The sequence below is a fragment of the Xiphias gladius genome, chromosome 5 (assembly GCF_016859285.1).
Source record: "Xiphias gladius isolate SHS-SW01 ecotype Sanya breed wild chromosome 5, ASM1685928v1, whole genome shotgun sequence".
NCBI classification, from domain to species: Eukaryota; Metazoa; Chordata; class Actinopteri; order Istiophoriformes; family Xiphiidae; genus Xiphias; species Xiphias gladius.
Genome location: NC_053404.1, coordinates 4,466,249 through 4,477,104, shown reverse-complemented (window position 1 = coordinate 4,477,104; position 10,856 = coordinate 4,466,249). Strand labels below are relative to the sequence as shown.

The following is a 10,856-nucleotide window of genomic DNA, read 5'->3' as shown; positions in this document are numbered from 1 at the left end:
ACTATACCCAAAAATTTTTTATATCACAGTTTTATAAACTACCACCCATCTCAGCTCACTGTCTTTAACATCCATCCATACACAGTAAATCATAGTCCTATTGGATCCATTCTTTTCATACATGTATTGTAACTTTACTATTTTAATTTCGGTCTTTTCAGTACACATGAGATCAATTGCATGTCTGTCCATCCTGAAACAGAGATCCGTCCTCTGCTGCTCTTCTTTTTTTGTGTTAAAGGGTTTTTTGGGGGGAGATTTTCCTTATCCGAAATGAGGGTCTCACTACAGAGGATAACGTATGCTGTAAAGATTGTGAAGCTCTTTGAGCAGGGTTGTGATTTTTGGCATTATATATGAAGTTTACTCTGCTTGATGATAGTACCACACTAATGTACCACCTGTTCATATTTTAATGAACTTAGCTAAAAAAACACTTTTTACAAAGTCCTTCATGCCCACAAGACAGTGTGTGCATTGCCTGCTTTCATAACGTAATCTGTGAGTAAAAATATAGTTGGTAGTAGTTAGTATGTGTTACCTGAGAAGGCCCAAGTAGTAGGACTTATCCAGAATCTGTCTCTGAGGTCCTTTGGGGGTGGAAGGAAGGAGGTTGTGGGGAGAAAGACGAGACTTGTAATGATTTAATGTCTGTTTTTAACATGGCGAAAAGTAGCCATAAGTCTAGCACTTACCAATGAAAATACAAATCTCTCCATGTGAAAAGAGTACACTGACGTCACTTCAAACCTACCTTTCATGCCAGTCTTCATCCCGCTGAGCCCTTGTTGGGTGACAGGCCTGTCAGTCACTTTGATCTGTGCTGACAGGACTCCAGGGGTGGCAACTGGGATCCCGCCCCTCACACCAAGATGACTACTTGTACCTGGAACCATCTGCATTGAAAATGAAAGATTAAAACTCCACAACACTACTTGCTCATCTACAGAAAATGTTAGTAGTAAAGGTTAAGGGTAGTTAAAAACACTACAACACCTAAGGACAGTCTCATACACTGATCGTGTAATAATTGGTAAATCCAGTATTAACTATATGTGGATTAAAAATGCTAGGATATACTTTCCTTGTGCTGAAAAGTACTTTGTTTGAGCGTTACAATTCCTGACAGGTAAAGAAAAGATACATGAATGTGAAAAAAACTGAAAAAGCTAAACAGCTCTGCACCAAGTGTTGTTTTTCTTTTTGAAAGCAAAAGACAGAATGAGAAAACAGAGACACATCTACCAGCACAGATTCCACTGTTGCTGTTCTCACATCTATAAGCCAAAACGTGTCGACGTCAGATATAAAAACAGTGATCAGAGTCCAGGAATATGGAGAGTTATTTTTGGTCTTTTGGATTGTTCTAGTTGATATGATACTTTAGCAGAACACAATATAACCACAAGAAGAGCACTTGCATCTCAAAGCAAAAATTCATCTACTGTGCAGTGGACTTACCCCAGTTGCAACACGTATAGCTGTAGGAGGAGGTCGGACGGCCGTTGGGGGTCTTCCAGCACCAGGGACGACAGATCCACTGCGGCTAATTGGACGGCCCATGCTTGAAGGAGGCCGCTGGCTCGCCATGATGCCTATAGCATAGTAATATGGACATATTAACAGCAACAATAATAAGTAAAAAATAAAACGTTTGGAGCTGCTGGGTGGAAACTTATTCATGCAACTTCATCTACTATGGATGAGTGTTTGTTAGTATGTCTGCATGGTGACAACAGCCTGGGGACCAGGGAAACTTCCTTGTGACTGGAAGTTTGCTGATTTGAATCCTGAAGCATAACAACTAAAACAGTGGTGCCGTGTCCTCGTCCAAGCCCAAGCTCTGTATATTTTCTGTCTCTCCCTACTCCGTCCACCATCTGATTAGCTTTTAATTGGCTGAACACACCTCGTCCAGCTAATACAGTGTGAGAAGAGCAGGGAAAGAGAGAAAACATAGCGCTTTGGTTCTCTGGTTGCAGGTGTGGGCACCACTGGAAGTATGGAGTATTACTTGAAGAGAAGAATGAAGATACAAATACTGGGCATTTCACACAAATCATACATAATATTAGATTATTTGCACACTGACAAAAAGTAAGAGTCTCTTCTTATTTTTTGTTTGTTTGCAAAATGTGATCTTTTTTTCCCATCTTATGGGACTGTTGATTTTGGCTGCACACACCAAACACTATCTTTTGAAAAGACTGGATTCGAGAGCGCAGACGCTTTTATGGTTCTATGACTTGTCACACACAGGACCGTTTTAAATTCATGCATCGTGATATGATTTGTCTCAGGAAGTGAATGATGCCTAATTTGTGCAAGCTCTAGGCTAGTTTACGAGGCACCATCAGTCACACAACTATCACACTTGCAGCACTGATGCCAAGTCAGAGAACCTATAAGACACTTTAATCACGTGATCTATCAGCTTGCTCCGATGCAGTATTTGTGTTTGGAAAACGTTGTTTTCTTGTTAAGCTAAATATCCCGTAGATATGTGCTGTTGCTCATAAGCTTAAAATACTAATTTTGATGGATGTACGCAAACATCAAATATAAAGAAAATGTTTACAGTAGTAGTGTTAGCTACCGAAATGCTAGCTATTTCCATGTTGCATTAACCGCATCGTTGCCAACAGCGTAAGCGTTAGCTATGCAGCGTTAAGTTACAACAAAGTTGACCTTATCTGTGAGAAATATTGTAACTTGAGCTATCCTTAATTTCGGTTGTTTTGAATTCGTAATATTAGGACTTGTCAGCTATCTAGCTTGGTCTACCAAATGCGATCACCATTAGCAAATGTTGAGACAACTTTATCATGAACGTTAGCTGGGTTGTCACAGTATAGCGTGGATAAGCTAGCAAGTGGCTCCTATCTTAAACTGAACTCCTTTTTACCGTCGTTTTCGTCAACAGTATAAACTAAAGCGGGTGTTTATTTAGTTTACCTGAGAGGAAAAAAGTCAACAAACGGTAACACGGGAACGCCAACTGATAGAAAGTGAGCGACTTCGGATGATGTTGTCGGTATCCCAGTAACCGTCTTCTTCTCGTAACGCTAGAGAGAACAGGGGTCAAAACGCGTACTTCTGCCCCCTACCGTCCATCGGAGGATATTACATGTAGACCGAAGACCAGTAAATAGGTGAATGAAATATTCTGTTGAATCCTTCATCGCTGGAGTGAGACTTTCTCACTGTTTTGATTGAGCAGTCTTTCTGAAATGTGCGATAAACACGTAATTACTGATTACTCTAATAACCCCTACAGATGTATGACTTGTTGATTCAGTTATTTACAGGCGTGTGAATATAGATATGAAAAGGGGAAGGCGGTCAGCGATTGCACATGTATGGAGCCCAGATTTCTGTGCTATGTCCTTGAGGATTAGCATGCTCAAGAGAGTCAACATGATTACATTCTCACCTACAACAGCCTTAAAAGTTTGAGGACTGACTTCCTTATTAAAAGATAAATAAATAAATAGATAGAATCAAATAGTCAGCAAAAGCATTACATTAAAACACAAAGTTTGGCCTATACTAGATTCATATCATAATGTTATTTCTATAAAAATGTTAAATAACTATCATGTAGACTATCGACAGACTTATGGTCACTTTTATTTTACTTTCAGGCCCCACTAGAGGGCGGTGTCTGTATTTGTTTCTACATACATACCGCACATGACTTCCTATGAATTCAGACTTTACTCTATATGCATCGTGGGTTATGTTCTCATATAAGCCAAGAACTAACTCTGAAATAACTATTGCCACATCCATTACAGTACAGTGGACTATTGCGCAATGAGGAAGCACATTGTAGCCGGATGAGGAAGTCATAATACATGTTTTTCACAGCAAACATTTTGACACGTGACGGCGGGCAAAGCACAGGCGCAACTAATAGCATTAATAAAGCCCCTTAGGTGTCCCAGCTCCATGGCCCTAGGTGTAGTGGCTCACTGGAAGTCCTGTTTGGGAAACTTAAGGGGACAGAGTCATCATTAATGTTATCCATTGCGGCTTTGCTGCTCTTGCTATCATAGAAAATAGTCAAGGCAGAGAATACGTGTCTCCTGTGAGGGACGACATGTTTTATTCTTGTTGTACTTGTGTGATAAAACCACTGCAATATTTATCTTTCAATCCCACAACATAGTTTACGAGTAGCACAAGCAGAGAACAGTGGCGAAGTCTGCAAGGTTACTCACTGATGTTGGTTACACAGCAGTTCCTACTGTTGGCTTTCTCTCAACAGTTATTTAGACCTACTCTCGGGCAGACTGTGCTTGAGTGATGTCGCAATGACTTTCCTCTTAATTTTGTTACATCTGTTGGGGCCCAACATGGTATACCTTTATCGTTCTTTTAGAATATAGTATATGGAGCCCACGGGAAACACTGCGGTCTGTTTCTGAGACAGAATAATGTTAAACACAAATGAGAGTTTTAGTCCATTTTATTTCATGTTTAATAATCACATCACTAATTAACAAGTAACCACAATAAACACTTTTTTTTTTGCAAACCAAAAAATAAAATTCAAATTAATGGAAAAAAAAAAACAAACAAACACAAAAAACAATGAGGAGGTTCTGCAAATAACATAGTCTAAGTCTACCTAACATATCCCATTGTTGTTTTTCAGCATGCTCTGCAGGTATAGAGTTGTTTATTAGCTAGTGTTACACTTGCATGTCTGGTATGAGTACAGTAGCAGTACATGAAGCTTTACAATGCTCCATGGATAGATTACTGAGGAGCATTAATTACACAAGCCACACCTGGCAGCTAAAGTTAGTCTTCTTAACCTCAAACAAGGATGTGTTAGGGTCTTGGTGTGTGTGACTCTCCAGGGCAGGTTGTTGCTCTTGAGTGCAATATGTAGTGGCCGTTATATATTAATATGCAGCACTCCCAAATTACAGACCTATACACTGACCTCTAAACTTAGTGCCTGCTTGAACAAGAAATTCCCTGTGTCCACTGTGATATACAATATCATGTGATTCTGGTGCATTAGCTTCATTTGCATTCATCTTAGTTTCTTTATCTTATGAACCTACAGAGGCCATTGTATCCTGAAAGCGATGTTTATGAGCTAATCAGAATGTTATTTCATGTCTTAAGACTGGGTCTGTGGGCTTGATTTATTTGTATGTATGCACAAATGTGCATTACTCATTTTGTTTAGTGTCTTGAATTAATTAAGCTCTATGTTGCCAGTTCGACATTTCTAAATCAAGCTGCTCTTATAGAACCTTAAATGAAAATCTGTTTCTGAGTTTTTAAAGACTTTCTAAGTGTTGTATTTGGGTTCAAATCTCACATCCTTGGAGAAAGTCCATGACACAGTTTGTGAAACTGGCTGTCACAAATCATAAGTATAACCCCCTTCAACCATGAGTGCCTAACCACCACGAGGCTACAGGGACACAACGATAAATACATATACAAAAGTGTTGCGTCTTCAGAACAATATATCTCAAAAGACATTCTTTCACTTCACTGGCCCTTTTCGAAATGAAGAAGGCAGACCTTTTCAATTTGTCAGACTAATAATCAGAATAATAGTCATAATAGTCATGAGAAAATGCTTCCTCCCCTTAAAACCGTTAAAGGTACATGGACATGAAAGCTGTTCTGAACAACCTTGAAACCCCCCACCCACCAACACCCCGAAGCTGCTTCTGTTTTTTTCTTGTTTTTAGGGCAATAAAGAGTGCATCATCAATACAATATCTATATACATCCATGTGCAATCTCATAAGTGTTGGTAAGTAAAAACTCTGGGCATAAAGCAAAGCTAAAACATGGTTGTGGACAGGAACAAGGAAAACCTTTCAACTATCTGATGACAGCTGCTTTTTTAGCAACACTCAACCCTCAGCTGACAGAAGAGCACTCAAACGTCTGCCCTTGAAACATTCACTCTTTCAGAAGAGATTAAATAGAATTTATTGCCCATTTGTGTTAAAAAAAAATGGATCTTTGTTTGTTAGCTTTATTATTTAATCAAATCTTAAGGGATTCTGATGTAGAACAAAAAATTATGACTGAATCTGTTCATGATTGCATTGGAAAAGTATGAGCAGTGTAAGTAAGTTTATTGCTCTGTTAACAAGCAACAGCTCATTCGGAATTGAGTCAATTACAATCAATTGTACAAAGAAGGGAATTTAAACTATTAATTAAACACCATGACTCCATTGCAATGAGCTGCCTTTGCTATATTAAAGCATTAAGGTGCAATTTAGTTGCGTGAAAGCCTCCTTATAAATCATCATTAAAGTGACAATTTGAACTAAAAAAAACTCAAAAGTGTTTTTGTAGTTTGATGTCATCTCTAGGGGCAGTCAATGTATCTATGCTGCTAAAACCCAGTAAACCAAAGGATCTGGAGATTTGTTTTGAAAATGGATACATTTCTAACAACCAGTCGCCTTTCCTTTTTGGGAAATTTTTTGTTAATTTTTATTTAAAGTCAAATAAAAGAACTGTTTGCACTGATTATGCAAACACAACAAAACTGGAAATAACTTTATCTTCATTTACTAGATTTATTTTATGCCTAGTGCTGGGAGTCAAAGTTTAGTACATTTTTGCTACTCACCGAAATGTCTGTAGCATCGTGTATCGATTCCATCAATTAATGGACTTTCACATGACATTTCCTGTCAGATCTGTAACCTTTTTCACTTCGTCCTTGATCAGATGGTTCTAGATTTACATCAAAATTTTGTCAATTGTAGACAAATAAGTGACAACATTCTACAAATGTTTGTTTAATTTAAAGATGGGTTTTTATAGAAAAAACGTTTATATTCCTACCAGTTAAAGCTACACTTTTTATATGAAAGATTTTTTGTAACACATTTTTATAATAACAATGGATTGAATAATTAGGTGTAATATCAAAGGTGTTGTACATAATGACAAACTCACAGAGAATTATCACTCACATCTGCAATTCCTCTTTGCTCTACAGAGCCTTTTAGCATCTTTCAGCGCTTTGTTTTGGTTTTACAGGCCGCAACTTTCCTGTTTTGGTTCACTGTCGACGCTCTCATCAACCTTGTTTTCAGACGCAGCAGGCCACTGTTTTCAGCAGAAAAGCTCAAATATACTCATTGTACACTACCTGCCCTGAACCAAACGGCAGATCGAAAAAGTCAGCAGCTAACTTGTGAACATTCATAGGAGATGAAAACAGAGCTAAAAGGACAGCAAGTAGTGGACTTACATTTGCCAAGTGGCGAGAAACATAACTCCAAATGAATGCTAATGTTGACATAATGTGTCTGCTACATGTCTGAAAAGGCAAATCTTTGCAAACATGTTTGCCATATCAACTTTATAAGGTGATAATACAGTATGTCATTGTGGTGTTTACAGTTTCTTATGCTGCCACAAAGATGACAAAAAATTCAATTAATGCATGTCTAAGGTACTGACATTCCTATTGTTTTTTGTATCAGTAATTGCTCTAGAATTGCAAGCAATACCCAGCCCTTCTTATAACACTATACTTAAAATTGAGCAAGGACGTGATGCAGTAATAACTGGCAAGTGGACAATGAGTAGAATGTAACTGATGTATCACTGAGACAGATGAACTAATAACATCAGAAAGTCAGAACATTTGTTAAACATACCATCCCATGAGTTGTCCATCTCTGTATGTTTGAGCAACGGGGTCCCTGTATACAAATCTGCACCTGGCTTGGAGCAGCAGAATTAAATCATGACACTAAAAGGTGAAACTGCAACCATCATAATCTAGTTCTCCCTGCTCATCACCATTAAAAACCATCATTTGAGTAACAACACATCAACTGCCTAGGACTGCCCCAGAGATATACATATGGTACCAAAGCACATCACTTTGAGTTATGATGCACGTAACCTTTCAGCTATGGTTGTGATATTATATAATCTGGCCATGCATTATAAAGGCAATTGGAGGCAACAGTGGAATACATTGCTACACGAGAAGAGAATAAAGCCGCACCCTGTTACACTGCCAATACTTGCAACAAGAAAAATGCCGAACACATACTTTTAAAGATGTTTTGTGTTCAGCGGAAACAAGTCAACTGCCTAACAACATGCTACCATTACCCTCATAGAAACACCTGAACTTGTGACGAAACACAACTACCAGGAAAAGCTTGATTTACACAATTCCCTTAAAACAGCAATTTGTCCTTAAAACAGCTCGTGCAAGTTTTAGGCATGAGCTTGCATCATCCTTGTTAACTTTAGTTTGCAGGTAAGAAGGACAGGAGGCACATACGAGACACATAGCTCCTTTGACTTCAGAGACATTTTTTATCTGACAACATCTTCCTCATTTCCCTCTGGACCGCACACTCAGTTACAACTTCTCTACTTTAGCAAACTTCCTCTATTGCATTTCAAAAACTTTCAGGTGTCACTATGTCATTTGTTATTTTGCCATAAATGTAAAACACACCTCAGAGGCTTCTATTTCACCCTTCTAGCAACACCTCTCTTCTCACTTTCTTCCTCCCTCTGAATGTCATCTTTTTCTTCGCTGTGTCTTGGTTTACAAAAAATCCTGTGCGTGTTTCCAAGATTTTCTGAGTGCTATCGGAAAAAAAAGACAACCCGCTGTATTGCTTATACAGGAAGAAACATACAATAAATAAACGGTAACCTGTTTTAAAAACTAAAACTAGGAGGAAAGAAGAAGAAAGATCAAAGGACGACAGAAAATAAGATCTAAACAAAACACCAAAGCTCATTTTTACACAAATTGTCACTCAAACACATTATCACAAACACAGAGAATAAAGAGTTAAACAGCCTAAAATGGTTCCAACCTACTTGTTGTCTAGCTTTTTTGTTCATCAGCTTGTTTAAGTGATGGTGACGAAAGAGGAAGTGATGATGAAGATGAACAATGAATTACTATGATGCTAGCAGAGAATAAGTGGTTACTGGGAACAAACACCCCCTACAGACACGAGGAAAAGAGAAGCTATGTGTGTGACAGAAGCCATAGATGAGTCCAAAAGGGTTTCCATGCTGCTCAGGTGACAAATAAACTGATTGCTGCTGTTGTTTGGGCTGTGGAGAAGAGGTGATGCAGGGTGTGTGAGAGTATAGTCCACCACTAGGCTGTGGGTAAAGACGATCCGAGTGAAACCCAATGATTCCGGTTGGGCCACCTCGAAGAAGAAGTAACCAAATGTGTGAGGAAACCTTGCTGTCCCCTAATTTCCCTTCAGATAAATTCTCACCAAGGCCCAAGCTTAGTCTATACAGTCACTTCAGCCAAATATAGAAGGGTGGGGGTGGCAACGATGAGGGTGATGGCACACGATGATGTGAGAGAAGAGGCATGAAGTTGAAACTAGAGTGGCAGAACTAGTAGACAGGTCAAAACTTTGCAATAACAGATTTAAGATAAGAGGGGTTTTCAGAGCTTGATGGGGGCAAGAAAGGTCAAGATCCCATTAAGGAGCTGCTGTTGTCCCCCTGGACTTCCACCTGAAGATGCAGCAAGGAGGGGGCGGAGGGTGAGCTGTCACAGCCTGCAGAAGCCAACGATTCAAAGAGGGAGACACTGCGTGGAGTGGGGTGGTGGTTTTGGTGGTTGTGTAGAGAATAAGAGGAACCATGGGGGTGGGGTCTGTTGTTGTCCTGGGGGGCTGGCCAGGTGATGATGTCGGCGCCATGGTCCGTGCGAGAGCGAGCATTCACGCGGAAGTTGAGCTTGAAAGATTCAATCTGCAGCAGAAAGGTTGGAAAGAAGAGCGGGAGAGAGGAGGGGGAGGAGATATTGGATAAAGGAAATATAGACAGGAGAAGATGGGGACGGATAGGAGATGATGTTTTAGGGAGGTTGAGATGAGGAGGGCAGAGGGATAGCAGAATTAGATGCCTGCAAGATAAGAAGTCAAAAGATGATGGTGTGATCAGGACCTTTGAACTGCAGACAACATGATGAATACAGCAAAAACAGAGATAGAGATTTACACTGCAGCCACAAAGATATCATGATGAAAGAATCTGATCTCAGTTAGGGAGAAAAAAAACCTAACCCCCATACGTTGTTAGTACATTTATTGTACATTATGCTATGCTTCAGATGTTTCCTGGCAACAGGATACCGCTGGGCATCACTGGCTTTTCCCTGTGCATCTCTTCCTGGGAATCGAACCCTAAAGTGACAGTAGATGAAGCTGGCACACACACAAACTTACTTGTCTCGGGGATGCTTGAGTCCAGAGCCTGGGGCTCGCAGAGGCTCTCACTATCACAGGGAGCCCCTTCCTTCAGCCCATTCTCTTGGGCAGCAGGGCTCCCAGCCTGCCCTGGCTCGCAGCCTGGGGCTGGGGCCGAGGTGCCAATCAGGGGAGTCCCATTCCCCTCTGTTGTCTCCTGGGCCCCCTCAGCCTAGAAACACATAGCAGGGTGTGTCAATTGGCGGGGATGGGGATGGAACAACCTGGCTCCAAATCTGTATAACTACATTCATACTATCTTTTGTGAAAGTCAGGATATAGCTCTGTATATAGTTATTTTCTAACAATTCAGGAACAGTTTAGTTTGTGTTTGCAAGACTCTTGCAAGGCACATATCTGCTAAAACCTTACAAGATCTGGAGCCAGACTGGGGTGGGGAAAGATGGAATCCTAAAAAAAAGAAAAAAAAAGAAAAAAAGAAAAAAAAAAAGCAATAATCACAGATATAACATACAAACTGAATAACTGAACATGCCTAATGAATGCAGTGATAGAAAAGAAATTGCAAAGTCAAGCACATCACATAGGAAAAAGGCAGATGCGCAGTGCAAAATGTGTAGAAATGGGTTT

General features: G+C 39.8%; 2 protein-coding genes across 11 annotated transcripts in view; both read right to left on the bottom strand.

The window, feature by feature from the left end:
* ift74 (intraflagellar transport 74) overlaps nt 1–3,054 on the bottom strand; it is a 19,033-nt gene extending 15,979 nt beyond the window's left edge. For all 3 annotated transcript variants that reach the window (XM_040127620.1, XM_040127621.1, XM_040127622.1), the window contains exons 1-4: nt 2,956–3,054; nt 1,462–1,595; nt 755–896; nt 542–590 (exon numbers count right to left, since the gene is read on the bottom strand). In XM_040127620.1, coding sequence (XP_039983554.1) covers nt 542–590; nt 755–896; nt 1,462–1,590 — 320 coding nt within the window. In that variant the 5' untranslated portion in view covers nt 1,591–1,595; nt 2,956–3,054. The remainder of the gene's footprint in view (nt 1–541; nt 591–754; nt 897–1,461; nt 1,596–2,955) is intronic.
* A 3,727-nt stretch (nt 3,055–6,781) lies between these two features.
* The window catches only part of LOC120789773 (microtubule-associated protein 4), a 122,068-nt gene continuing 117,993 nt past the window's right edge, over nt 6,782–10,856 (bottom strand). For 7 of the 8 annotated variants that reach the window (XM_040126761.1, XM_040126766.1, XM_040126767.1 and 4 more), the window contains 2 exons: nt 10,245–10,437; nt 6,782–9,922 (listed from right to left, as the gene is read on the bottom strand). In XM_040126761.1, the coding sequence (XP_039982695.1) occupies nt 9,915–9,922; nt 10,245–10,437 (201 nt within the window). In that variant the 3' untranslated portion in view covers nt 6,782–9,914. The remainder of the gene's footprint in view (nt 9,923–10,244; nt 10,438–10,856) is intronic. The other variant, XM_040126763.1, reaches the window with a different exon arrangement.